General features: G+C 45.2%; 1 protein-coding gene across 4 annotated transcripts in view; it reads left to right on the top strand.

Annotated features, from left to right (window-relative positions):
- Tpst1 (tyrosylprotein sulfotransferase 1) overlaps nt 1-11013 on the top strand; it is an 83307-nt gene extending 72294 nt beyond the window's left edge. For 2 of the 4 annotated variants that reach the window (XM_017799662.2, XM_029566492.1), the window contains 3 exons: nt 3163-3213; nt 7576-7686; nt 10478-11013. In XM_017799662.2, coding sequence (XP_017655151.1) covers nt 3163-3213; nt 7576-7659 — 135 coding nt within the window. In that variant the 3' untranslated portion in view covers nt 7660-7686; nt 10478-11013. The remainder of the gene's footprint in view (nt 1-3162; nt 3214-7575; nt 7687-10477) is intronic. The other 2 variants (XM_008839147.3, XM_008839146.3) reach the window with 2 other exon arrangements.
- Nucleotides 11014-13671: the final 2658 nt, after the last annotated feature.

The following is a 13671-nucleotide window of genomic DNA, read 5'->3' as shown; positions in this document are numbered from 1 at the left end:
AAGGAGTACTTGTCATGGGACATCATACCCGTCTTTGGCTAAAAATGCATCATGATTAAGGCCAGCCACATGGGTAATGCCAGCCCGTGACAGTCTTAGTCTCTGCCTAACTCCGTTAGCCAAGCGTGGGCAACCAGAGGGGGTCCTGGGGGTGTCCGTAATCATGAGGAGGTGGGCCGTGGCACTTCCCTGGGTCCTCTGTCACCAAATTATCTGGCAAAGACATTTAAAGATAAGCATTATCAAGAGATACAAGCAAGTCATGGCATAGGACACCCTAAAATACTTCTGAGACCATGTACCTTTTAGCCAATCAGCTAGTTGCCTGAAAGGCAAAGAGACTTACTGGCAATGAAGCCAAGGAACTGACTCCTTCATCTCAGATGGATATAAATAGAGGAATTTGTCTCATGAACTATTGTCCATAGACTGTCATGCTAGTCAGTCGGATCCTGGCCGACCCACTTAAGGTTTTTTGCAGTCACCCATATGGGGTTTGAATCTCCTGTAGAGTAGACACAGCCAAAGCCTCGACCCATGGTTAACAATGGATCTGGGCCTCTCCATTGCCCCGTAATCTGGTCCTTCCATCTTACCCGTATTTCCCCTTTTTGTTTTTGTAATTGAATTTTTAGGTTTTGATGGTTGCATTCTATAATGGCTTGACCTTGGAGATTGTAGGGAATTCCTGTATTGTGTTGAATTTCCCAAAGTGAAAAAGAAATCTTGTAAATTTTTACTCACAAAACATGGTCCAGTATCAGTTTTAATTCTTTGGGGGCAGTCCCAACATAGCAAAGCCCTGGAGAAAATGAGACTGAGCATGTTTAGACTTCTCTCCTGTGTGAGCGGTAGCCCAACAGGCATGTGAGAATGTGTTGATGGACACAAAAATATACTTAAGCTTTCCAAAAAGAGCACAGTGTGTGACATCCGTTTGCCACAAGGAATTGGGCTTGAGTCCCCTGGGGTTTACCCCTGGCTGTTGCAGAGGCAGTACTTGTAGAAAGGTTGACAAGACTTACAGGTATGTACAGTCTTCTTTAGGTTCTTGATGGGAACTTGAGGAAACCTCTTATGGAGTCCCCGCCAATTTACATGAGTGAGGTTATGTAACCCCTGAACTTCATTCAGGCCTGCTGACAGAACCTGGGTGGAAGCCACCTTGTCTGCCTCTGCATCGCCTTGGGATAAAAGCCCAGGCAATCCTTGGTGCCCCCTAAGATGCTGTAAGAAGATAAGGGCTTCTTTCTCTTGAGCTGAGCCATCACACGTGTGGACATATCTTTTTGGTTTCTCATCTGCCCCCAGGTATACTATCACTGCAGCTCCATATCTTCCCCTGTCAGTGAAAAAACATTGTAGGCTTTTACTAAGGGCTCCCTCGGCCCTGGATTTGGCGCGCACTGCTGCCGACAGGGCTGTAACACTTGGGGGTGGGGTGGATCCCTGGCAGCCTTTGGAACAGATGGGACCCACCCCCCCAGCCACTTTCCCCAAACCGGGCCTTCCCAGCTGTCCTGGAGCCGGTTGTGGTGCACAGCCAACGGTGTTTTTTTGTTTTGTTTTGTTTTGTTTTAAATGCACCCGGGGGCTGCCGCCAGTCACCAGCCAAAGGGTAGTTCAAGGTGGGTCGGGTGGGCGGCTTTTGCCGCCAACCCCGTGGGCTCCGCTCCATCCCACCCTTCTGAAAAAGGCACCCATGGGTCCTGTTTTCATGGGTCCCGGGAGGCTCAGAAGCTGGCCAGGGCATGCCCAAGGTGCTGCTTATTACTTTGGCTGCTTTTGGTTTCACTTCTGTTGTATTTCCATGTTCTTCTTCAAACTCTTCCCATGATTCCCATGTATCCCCAGTAAAAACATTAGCCCCAAGTAGCCAAGGAGCCAAATGAATAGTCTCTCCCCAAACCTTTTGAGCTACCAGATCTGATAGATCCAATCCCCTGCTTTTAAGCATATCTCTCAACGCTTTAAGCGTGGGGTCCTCAGACTTATTGATCACGTTACCCATCTTTTGGGTATCGCTTACCCCGAACTTCCCGATTGGCCCCAATCCGTTTTTCTTCTTCCTTTCTTTTCTTCTTTCCACCTTCACCTTCCTTCGAGTGCCACGCTGGGTGCCAGTTGTGGGGGGTTCGAGCCAGCAACCCCTGCACAGTGATGGTTGGGGATGAGTAAATGCACCGTTTGCCAGCCCACGCCATCCCCAGTACCGGGAACACTCAGGTGCAACGGGGAGTCTAGTCAAGAAGGAACTCATTTATTGCAGGTGTTACAGATCTTATAAAGGCACCTGAAAGTCCCCCCCCCCCCCCACCGAGGGTGTATCTTAAGGATGGTCACGAGTTGATCATGCACTCTTCAACAGTGTGGAAGTATTCTTCAGACTTTCAAAGCAAGTCAGGCCACGCCCCAGTAACTTCCTCTTGGACCTCTGCAAGGTGGGGCCTTTAGGTCCCCACAGGTTTATAGTAATGTATTGATACCTGGTAACCTAAGTCCTCCTGCTTTGGTCTTCCTTTTAAGATTTCTTTGCCTCTTTGCCCTGTGCATTTCCTTTTTTAAAAGATATATTTTGCTGGGCGTGGTGGCGCATGCTTTTAATCCCAGCACTTGGGAGGCAGAGGCAGGCAGATCTCTGTGAGTTCAAGGCCAGCCTAGTCTACATAGTGAGTTCCAGGACAGCTGGGGCTACAGGGAGACCCTGTCTCAAAAAGACCAAAAAAAAAAAAAAAAAAAAAAAAAAAAAAAAACAAAGAATCATCTAATACATCTTCATAGAAACTGTGGGTAAACTGAGGCAGGGAACATTGACTCATTCCTAGGGTTGTGAGTGTGGAGAATTGAAGAGCAGGGGACAACTTGCTCCTCGTCCTGGTGAATCCCGAAAGCTTAGGACTTCTCTCAGCTAATTCGAGTAGCACTTAGAAGTCTAGGTGGTTTTGTTTTGTTTTGTTTTGTTTTCCCCTCCTCAGCCATTCTGTCCTCTCGCATAGGTAGCCCACTCAGGAACCCGAGTGAGGTCTTAGCCACTCTGGCTGCCCCCCAACTGACAGGTTTCGTTCTCAGTCTGAGCTAACAAAGCATGAAGAAGCAGCCCAACACTGCACATGTCCTGACGCAGCTGTTGGCTTAAACTCACACCTGTTCTGTTCTTTCCAGGTCTATAAAGGAGAATTTCAACTACCTGATTTTCTGAAAGAAAAACCCCAGGTACTGTACACTGCTTTTGCTTCCTCCTCTTTTATAAGAGATGGGTTCTTTTATCAAAGTAAGCTTTTAAAGAGGCAATGAAAATTTTAAAAAGATGAAAACAAGAAAATAAAAGCCAAATGTGGTGGCTGATGCCTATGATCCCAGCACTCAATTGAGGCAACTGAGGTCTATAATCCCAACACCAAAGTTCCAAGGCCATCCTGGGCTATGTGTTGGAATTCTAGGCCAGCCTAAGCTACAAAGTGAGATCCACATTCAATCAGTCTAATCCATCAGTCAGTCAGTCAGTCAGTCAGTCAGTCAAGAAAACAGAAAACAGAAAAAGATAGCATCTGTTGGTAGTAGCAAATGGTGGGGTATGAGAGAGCGTGGGTCTTCCAAAGCTATGGCAATGCTGTGTTGATAGCAAATCTGATTGCTGGAGGCCACACACTGCACCACAGTATTTCACATGTAAATAGGAAAGTGCTGCCTTGGAGAGTTTGCCCAGCTTCCAAGCATGTGTTTTGCATTAAGATTGCACAGTCAGCCACTTATGGTGGTGTATACCTTTAATCCTAGAACTTGGGAGGGAGAGGCAGGCAGATCTCTCAAATTGAGCCCAGCCTGGTCTACACAATAAGTTCCAGACCAGCTGGGGCTACAGGGAGACCCTGTCTCAAGAATCCAATGCCCCCTGCCCCACCCTGAAAAAAGACTAAAATTACAACTGTAATGTCTCAACTCGGTTTGCATTCCAGTTTTGTGTCCTGAGTTGGAGCAAAGCAGAGTGCTATGGTGATGAAGCCTCAAGTAGCAGAGAGAACCTCCTGCCATCACCAATCTCTGTGTGATGGTGGGAGACATGGACAATTACTGCTTGGCCACAGCAGCCCTACTATCTGCAGGGCCAAGTCCTACAGGGGCCTTGCTGTCCAGCACAGCTGAGGCCTGCTATCTCCAGGATGCTGCCATCCATATTCAACTCAGTTTCTAACACTGTTCTAGATATGATTGCTAAGGGAACTCTGCTTCACAGGCTTGTGTGGAACCATGTTTACACAGCAGGCCTAGAGTAAGCGAGCTACCCTCTAGAGCTCAGAGGTACTGTCTCCCACCAGAGATGAAGGCTCTGTCCTAGCTGACCACTGCTGCCATGTGAGTGCTGGGATTCGAACCCAGGTCTTCTGTAAGAACAACCAGTGTTCTTAACTGCTGAGCCATCTCTCCAGCCCTATGATGAGTTTTAATGAGTAAATATGCCTAGCTCTGGTGTGGTAAATTATCCATCCTTAAATTCATGATTGGTATTTTTATACCAATCAAGCACCCAGTAATGATACCTGGTGCCAGAGCGCTTCAAAGCACTCTCAAGGCATACTCTTACCAGCATAGATTTACTATTCCCTCTTATTGATTTGGTTCAACAAATGTTTGTCAAGTGTCTGTTATGAGTGAGAAATTTAAGTCCTCGAGTTGGAAGGAAAAAAAAGATTTTTTTAAGGAACTCCAGATCTCTCTGAAAGACTTTAATGACTCTGGCAGAAAGGAACATGCAGAACCTGGTCTAGGCTGAGCATGGCATCCCAGAGACCCCAGGGAGATGCTTGAATAGACCATTACTTACAGGCTGCGGAAACTGGAGCCAAGGATTGGTTCGGGAGTTATGAGAAGCTTGAAGGAGCCAGGAAAGGGGGTTTGAGACTGAAGCTGAAGGCTTCAGCACAGCCAGGTCACTTCCAGGTGAAGCATGAAGTGGTTAGAAACATGCAAGAAAGTGTACTCATGTTCTTAAGAAGGAAAGACTTCTTTAGTCATAAATTTGAATGAATTTAAGGGTGGATAATTTACCACACCAGAGTTGGGAATATTTACTCATTAAAACTCATCATAGGGCTGGAGAGATGGCTCAACAGTTAAGAACACTGGTTGTTCTTGCTTGAGAGCATCAGATCCCCTGGAATTGGAGTTACAGACAGTTGTTAGCTGCCATGTGAGTGCTGGGATTCGAACCCAGGTCTTCTGTAAGAACAACCAGTGTTCTTAACTGCTGAGCCATCTCTCCAGCCCTATGATGAGTTTTAATGAGTAAATATGCCTAGCTCTGGTGTGGTAAATTATCCATCCTTAAATTCATGATTGGTATTTTTATACCAATCAAGCACCCAGTAATGATACCTGGTGCCAGAGCGCTTCAAAGCACTCTCAAGGCATACTCTTACCAGCATAGATTTACTATTCCCTCTTATTGATTTGGTTCAACAAATGTTTGTCAAGTGTCTGTTATGAGTGAGAAATTTAAGTCCTCGAGTTGGAAGGAAAAAAAAGATTTTTTTAAGGAACTCCAGATCTCTCTGAAAGACTTTAATGACTCTGGCAGAAAGGAACATGCAGAACCTGGTCTAGGCTGAGCATGGCATCCCAGAGACCCCAGGGAGATGCTTGAATAGACCATTACTTACAGGCTGCGGAAACTGGAGCCAAGGATTGGTTCGGGAGTTATGAGAAGCTTGAAGGAGCCAGGAAAGGGGGTTTGAGACTGAAGCTGAAGGCTTCAGCACAGCCAGGTCACTTCCAGGTGAAGCATGAAGTGGTTAGAAACATGCAAGAAAGTGTACTCATGTTCTTAAGAAGGAAAGACTTCTTTAGTCATAAATTTGAATGAATTTAAGGGTGGATAATTTACCACACCAGAGTTGGGAATATTTACTCATTAAAACTCATCATAGGGCTGGAGAGATGGCTCAACAGTTAAGAACACTGGTTGTTCTTGCAGAAGACCTGGGTTCGAATCCCAGCACTCACATGGCAGCTAACAACTGTAACTCCAGTTCCAGGGGATCCGACGGCCTCTTCAGTCCTCCGGGGGCATTGCACAACACACAACATGGTTGCACTTACCTACATGCAGGCAATACACTCATACAGATAAAATAAAAATAATTAATAAAATATTAAAAAAAAAAAAAACAACTCATCATAGCTGGGCATAGTGGCACACACCTGTAATTGCAGCTCTGGGGAGGCAAAGACAGAAGGATGACAAGTTCAAGGCCATCCTGATCTACAGAGCCATACTCCTCTCAAAAACATAAACATTATCTCAAACAAAACAAAACAAAAATCTGTACTAAGTAGTAGAAAAGAGGCCTTTTTAGGATACATTTTTTAATTATTATTATTTTTTTTTTGGTCTTTTTGAGACAGGGTCTCCCTGTAGCCCCAGCTGTCCTGGATTCACTATGGAGACCAGGCTGGCCTTGAACTCCCAGAGATCCGCCTACATCTGCCGCCCAAGTGCTGGGATTAAAGGTGTGTGCCACCACACCCAGCCTATTTATTTATTTTTAATGGTATTTTTATTTTATGTGTATGAGTGTATTGCCTGCATGTAGGTAAGTGCACCCGTGTTGTGCAATGCCCACAGAGGACAGAAGAGGCCGTCAGATCCCCTGGAACTGGAGTTTTCGGACAGTTGTTAGCTGCTCTGTTAGGTCTTCTGCAAGAACAGCCAGTGTTCTTAACTGCTGAGCCATCTCTCCAGCCCCAAGATACATTTTTTTAAACACAAGACTGTCCAAAAAGTCAATAAGAAAAAGTTTTTTTATTAATTGTCAAAAGACTTGGTAAGCACTTCAGAGCGGCACACTGTGGTGACTGTTTAATCTGTTATACACACACGTTTAGAAAAGATTGTAGGGGCTGAAGAGATGGTTCAGCGATTAAGAACACTGACTGTTCTTGCAGAAGTCCTGGGTTCGAATCCCAGCACCCACATGGCAGTTAACAACTGTCTGTAACTCCAGTTCCAGGGGATCCGACAGCCTCTTCTGTCCTCCGTGGGCATTGCACAACATGGGTGCACTTATCTACATGGAAGCAATACATGCATACACATAAAATAAAAATAATAAAAATTTTTTAAAACCCTCAAAAAAAAGAAAAGGTTGTATAACAGGTTCTGGTTTAAATAGAAAATGTGCTGGCACATTCCTGTAATCTCAGCACTTAAGAAATTCAGGCCGGAGGATCAGGAGTTCAAAGTCATCCTCAGCTACATAGAGAGTTCAAGGACAGCTAAGGCTATATGAGACTGTTGAAAAGAGAAAAAGGAAAGGAAAAAAAAGGAAGGAAAGAAGGAAAAGAAAGAAAAAAGAGGGGATGGAGAGATGACTGGTGATTAAGAGCACTGACTGTTTTTGCAGAGGACCTGGGTTTGGTTCCCAGCACCCACATGATGGTTAGCAACCATCCATAACTTCAGTTCCAGGGGATCTAGTGTGCTCTTCTGACCTTCATGGGTATTGCACAACACGGGTGCATGGCAATACACACACATATATAAAAAATAATAATAATAAAATATTTTTTTAAAAAAAGGCTGGACGTGGTGGTGCATGCCTGACTCCAAGAATTTTTAAACACCTGTGTCCCTTCCTCCAACAGACTGAGCAAGTGGAGTAACCAAGCCCAGAACATCTCACAAGTGAGGTGAGGCTTGGTGGGTGCTCCTGGGTGAGGGATTTCCCATTTGGGCTCTCTGAGGCAGCTGTGTGTCCAGGGTTGGCATCTGGCTCTGTCAGTTCTTGCATGGCATTGAGCAACCTAACTCTGTGTCTTTGTTTCCTGATCTGTAAAATGGAGAGGATGTTACCAGAGAGCCATCGTAAGATCTAACTGAAATGATATCTTCAGAGAGTCTGGCTCAGGGATGATGTTAGGAAGAGGACTTTGGCATTACGGAACATGTCAGCGAGAGTAATCTAGAGACCCAGAAGCCCCTGCCCCTGTGTGCTGATGAGGAGAGTGAGCCCAGAGAGCCATCATTTGTCTGATTGTGTCACAGAACATCTCTCAGCATCCAGCCGGGGTCCAGCCAGGTTCCTGCCACCTCCAAGCTTTCTCTGTGCTGGACCTACAAACGTTTTTGTACTCACACCTGTGTTTTGGGGTTGGTTGGCTTGCTCATTTTAAATATATTGTGATGTCTTTTCTCTGTAACTGTGCTGCTTCACTGTGGCCAAGCCCAAGTGAGAGCCAGGCCAGCTGGGCCTTTTGATAATCCTTCTTTCTGAGTGTGTGCATTGTCAGAGCTCAGTCAGGGCCACCAAGGCCTGGTGTGACATGGCTGTTGGAGCTCACACGTGCCCAGACTTCCTGAGAATGCCGATTGACCCTGAGTGATGTGTGCTGGATGTGTGTTAGATGATTTGGAACTTGAAAAGCTTCTCTAAAAATCAGATACTGATATTTTTTTCCTCATAAATTTTGCTTGCTCCTTTTTTGTTGTTGTTGTTGTTGGAAACAGGGTCTCACTATGTAGCTCTAGTTGGCCTAGAACATGCTATGTAGACAAAGCTGTCCTCAAACTCAGAGATTTGCCTGCTTCCACCTCTCGAGTGCTGAAATTAAAGGTGTATGCCACCATGTTCGACATTTTTGTTTTTAGTTTTATTTCATAGGGCTAAGAATGTAGCTCAGTTGGTAAAGTACTTGCATGGCATACACAAGGCCCTGCATTTGATATGGAATACCACATAAACCATGTGTGCTGGTAAATGCCTGTAATCCCAGCACTAGAGAAATGGAGGCAGAAGGATCAGAAGTTCAAGACTGGGCCTACAAAGATGGCTCAGTGGTTAAAAAAGCACTTGGTGCTCTTGCAGTAGATCCCAGATCAGATCCCACTACATATACATGGTAGCTCATAACTACCTATAACTCCAGCTTCAGGGGGTCTGACACCCTCGTCTGGCACTCCATGCATGTGGTGCGCTTATATCCATGTAGGCAAAACACTCATACGTAAAAAAAAAAAAAAGGAAGTTCAGGTCATCCTTGGGCATATAGTTTGAGGCCAGCCTGAGCTACATGAATCTCTTGTCTCAAAAAATTTTTATTTTATATAATAACCATACCAAGCATATATATGTGTGTTATATGTTATGGGACATACATGGTGTACAGTATACAGAATGATACTGATCTTGTCTATTCTCACAGTGATCTGGCAAGTATGTGGCTACCACCCCTGTTGTGCCAGATGGAAAACCTAGTTTGGATGATTTGAGTGATTCTTTTCTTAAAAATTATTTTAGTGTATGTGTTTTGCCTGAATGTATGTAAGTACACCTGTGTCCTGCAGTGCCCACAGAGGCCACAAAGTGTGTCAGATCCCCTGGAACTGGAGTGATAGATGGTTGTTAGCCACTACGTGGGTGCTAGGAACTGAACCAGGGCCCTTTGCAAGAGCAGCCAGTGCTCTTAACCACTAAGCCTTCTCTCCAACCTTGATTTTAGTGATTCTTATGACTTACTGTGCATCAATGGAGCTCACTGCCATGCCAGAGTCACAGTTGTCGGGGAGCTTATGCTGTTAGCAGATTTCAGGATTGCTGTTGACTTTTCAATAAAGAGCATGTTCTGGGTGTTACCCAAATGCTTTCAAAATATGTAGGCAATACCCACCCTGCCAGTAGACCCACAGGGATTTTTTTTTCAACTGGCCTGCTGTTTCATCAAGCAGAGTGCATGCCCCTTGACCCCAGCCTGAGCATGGCGTCCATGGTCACAGTTCACCCTGGCTTGCTTATGGGGCTGGTAGGCACCCATAGGCAGTGGGAGAAGGATTCTAGAAAAGCTGGAGGAGAAGCTAAGTGTCTTAGGACAGACACTAGTGTTTGCTCTGGTTTAAGAGCCCTCTCCGACCTTTGACATTTGCATCACTGTGTTCTCTGAAGCTCCTTTTAAAGAACTTCAGTGTCCACTATTTTTATTTTATTTTTGTCTGTATATGCATGTGGAGGTTAGAGCACAACCTGCAGGAATTGGTTCTCTCATTTAACTATGTGGATCCCAGGGATTGAACTCAGGTCTTCAGTGTTGGTGGCAAGCAACTTTACCTACAGAACCATATCTCTGGCCCTAGTCCACTCTTTCATGTAATGAAAAGTTAGCATAGTGACCCTGGACATTGGATGCCAGAGCCCCTACGGTAGTGTCAGGTGCAGGGGACCCTTGCCATCATTAGAAAGGGTCTGGTAGCCCTTGCTTTTGCTGCCAGCTGCTTATTTTGTGCCTGGAAGGAACATACAAGTGGGAAAGTGCGCCCTTCTGGCAGTCTCTCAGAGGCACGGTGCTCATAATTGATTGCCCATCCTCCTGCCCCTGAGCTGCAGGAGCCCACTGATCCCTCTAGCATAAAGGGGAAAGCCCACAGGGATGGTGCAGGTACATCAGCTTCGATCTCTGCTTATAACCATGTGCTGTGTGTTTGCCCTAGGAATGCCTGCTGCCTTTCCTACAAAAGGGAAATCTCCAGAACTAGCCATCCCCTGCTGGGAACAGTGGGGTTCCTGCACTCACCGCTCCTCCCCCTGAGGGAGGTGTCACAAGTCTGGGCCTCCCTGAATGATCTGCTTCCTGAGTGACATGCACAGCCCTGGGGATGAGGAGCCCTGGGGACACAGGCAGCAACACGCAGCCCTGTGGATGAGGAGCCCAAACGGGATTTGGTTCTATGACAGCTCCTCCTCTCTTCTTACCAGATTCCAAACTTGTATTTCAAAGTGACAGTTTAAAGATGGCATTTTGTTAGCAAAATTGGGCAGTTTTGTTTGGAATAGATTGTCTGTCCATGTTCCAGTGTTTTGTAGAGCACTCGTGCCTGTTTAAATTTATTGATGTGGAGAATAGTAAATATCTTAATTATTTAAATAATTCACTGTATTGTTTCGGAGAAGTTGGGAAATTACCATATACATTTACAATCTAATGACTTTTGTATTTTATTTTTCAAAATAAAAGCTTAAACGTGAAGCATTCTAGTAGGTATGTGTTTTCAGCACAATGATTGAAAGACACACAAGAAAGACCTTCTCAAGTGGTTTCCTCAGTGGGCTGTGTTACAGGTGCTCCCCTCTGGGCACCAGCATTTTCTTTCTCTTTTCTCTCTCTCTCTCTCTCTCTCTCTCTCTCTCTCTCTCTCTCTGTCCCTGCGCGCGCACCCGCTCTTGCCTGTGCTTGCATGTGTGGAAGCAAGAGGTTGATGTCAGGTGTCTTCCTCTGTCACTCTTCACCTTACTTTTGGAAGAAGGTCTCCAGTGAACCTGGAGCTTGTGGTTCTGGCTGGCTAGCCATCCCCAGGAATCTACCTATCTCCACTTCCGCAGCACTGGGGTTACTGAGGCAAGGCACCACTACCACGCCTGTTCTTTAGGTGGGGACTGGGGATCCAAACTCAGGTCCTCCTGCTCATATAGCAAGCACTTTACCCAGAGAACCATCTCCGCAGCCCCTGGGCATCATCATTCTTAGTGATGTTTTCTGTGACATTTCAAAGACCTATTGCCATCCATTTTAGAGTCCTCTTCTATTTCACACTGACATGCTGTGTTTAAGGTCAAAGAAGTTAACTTTTTCCAGGAAGCCATTATTGTGGAACCCAGAATAACTAGATAATAATAATCACATTTATTGATTCAGTTCCATGTGCCAGGCACTGAACAAGATGTGCTATGTTATCCCAGGCTTAACCTGTACTCTTTCTAGTCCTCTCCACGTCACTGACTGCAATACTTTCTGCCTTTTCACTCACCCAGAAACCTACAAATCATCCTGGATTACACTTCCTTCCCACCCACGCATGGAGAAGACCTTTGATCCTACAAAGTATTTACTTAACTAGCTCCTTTGCCCCTGCCCTAATCAAAGACCTCACCATCTGTCCCTCCCTAGACTATTACAGAAGATAATCTCCTAAACGGTATCTCCAGCCCCACTCTTCACCTGACCCTGCTCACTTAACACCCCTCCCTGAGATCAGAGCCCTCAGGCCTGCTGTGATCTAGCCCCAGCTCTCTGCTCTATCTCACCCTGGAATGTCTCCTCTTTGCTCCTGGCCTGGTAGCCTCCTCAGCCTCTGGCCTCTGGGAGTTCTGTGTCCTTGGGGAGAATTTCCCTGGCTGTTTGTTTTGTTTTGTTCATACAGTATCCCAGTAAGTAGCCCTGGCTGGCCTGGAACTCACAGTATAGGCCAGGTTGGCCTCGAACTTACAATGTGGCCCTGGCTGGCCTGGAACTCACAATGTAGACCAGATTGGCCTTGAACTCACAGAGATCCATTTGCCTCTGACCCCAAATGCTGGGATTAAAGGTGTGTGCCACCACACCTAGCTTTCCCTGGCTCTTGAATTTAGACACCTGTGTTACATTAAAAATTTTATTTTTTAATATTTTTATTAATTCTTTGAGAATTTCATATAGTGTATTTTGATCATATTCAACCCCTCCCCCATCATCTCAGAGCCACCCCATCTTTCTATTAACCCCCAACTTTAAGTCCTCTTTTTCCAAAAAATTATTTACTATTATTTTTGATTGATTGATTGATTGATTGATTGATTGATTGATTTTTGCCTTTTTGCCTTTTTGAGACAGGGTCTCTCTGTAGCCCCAGCTGACTTGGAACTCACTATGTAGATCAGGATGGCCTTGAACTCATAAAGATCCGCCTGCCTTTGCCGCCCAAGTGCTGGGATTAAAAGCATGAGCCACCACACTCAGCTATTTTTTGTTTTTATTTTATGTGTGTGAGTGTATTGCCTGCATGTATGCAAGTGAGGTGTTGTGCAATGTCTGCAGAGGTCAGAAGAGGGCGTTGGATTCCCCTGAAACTAGAGTTAGGAATGGTTGTTAGCTGCCATGTGGGTGTTAGGAATCGAGCCCCAGTCCTCTGCAAGAGCAGCTAGTGCTCTTAACTGCTGAGCCATCTCTCCAGCCCCTCTTTGTTTTTTGTTTCTTTTTTTAAGCCCATGGAGTCCAATTTGTGTTCCCCAAATACTCTTGGCGTGTGGAGCCACCCCTGGAGCATGATCAACCTACCAGGGATCACATGTTTAAATAAAAAAAGATTTGTTTTTAATTGTTTATGTGTGTGCCTATGTGTTTATATGTCAGTACAGTGCCCACAGAGGCCAGAAAAGGGCATCAGATCCCCTAAAGCTGGAGTTATAGGTGTTATAGGAAGGATCAGCCAGGGCACCAGGAATGTATAAGGAGCAGGTATTTTATTTAGGCTGCAGTCTGGTTCAGCAAGCTCAAGCCTCAAAATCTGGAACCTCAATGGTAGTGGTACATACCTTTTATACTTTAGGCATTGAATTACAGTGAGAAGGAAATATACATACTGATTGGCTATTAGTACAGTCTCAAAATTAGGCAAATTATTATAAATTTAGAAAGAAAACAAATGTTTAAAAACAATCCCGTCTGAAAATCATTGCAGAAGTCTCCATGTGAGACAAACAGAATTGAGGAAGTTTTGTCAGGACACAAGGCCAGTGGTTCTAGCTACCTATGTTAGCATGCTAACCACAAACTTGTCAGCTGAACCTTGCTGACAGAGACAGAGGGAGAAAAGGATTGAAATCCACATTTTCCTTAATATTTCATTAGGCTGTACATCACAGGTAGTTG

Source organism: Nannospalax galili, unplaced genomic scaffold (assembly GCF_000622305.1).
Source record: "Nannospalax galili isolate Female #2095 unplaced genomic scaffold, S.galili_v1.0 scaffold899, whole genome shotgun sequence".
In the NCBI taxonomy this organism is placed as follows: domain Eukaryota; kingdom Metazoa; phylum Chordata; class Mammalia; order Rodentia; family Spalacidae; genus Nannospalax; species Nannospalax galili.
This window is presented reverse-complemented; position numbering and strand designations above follow the sequence as displayed.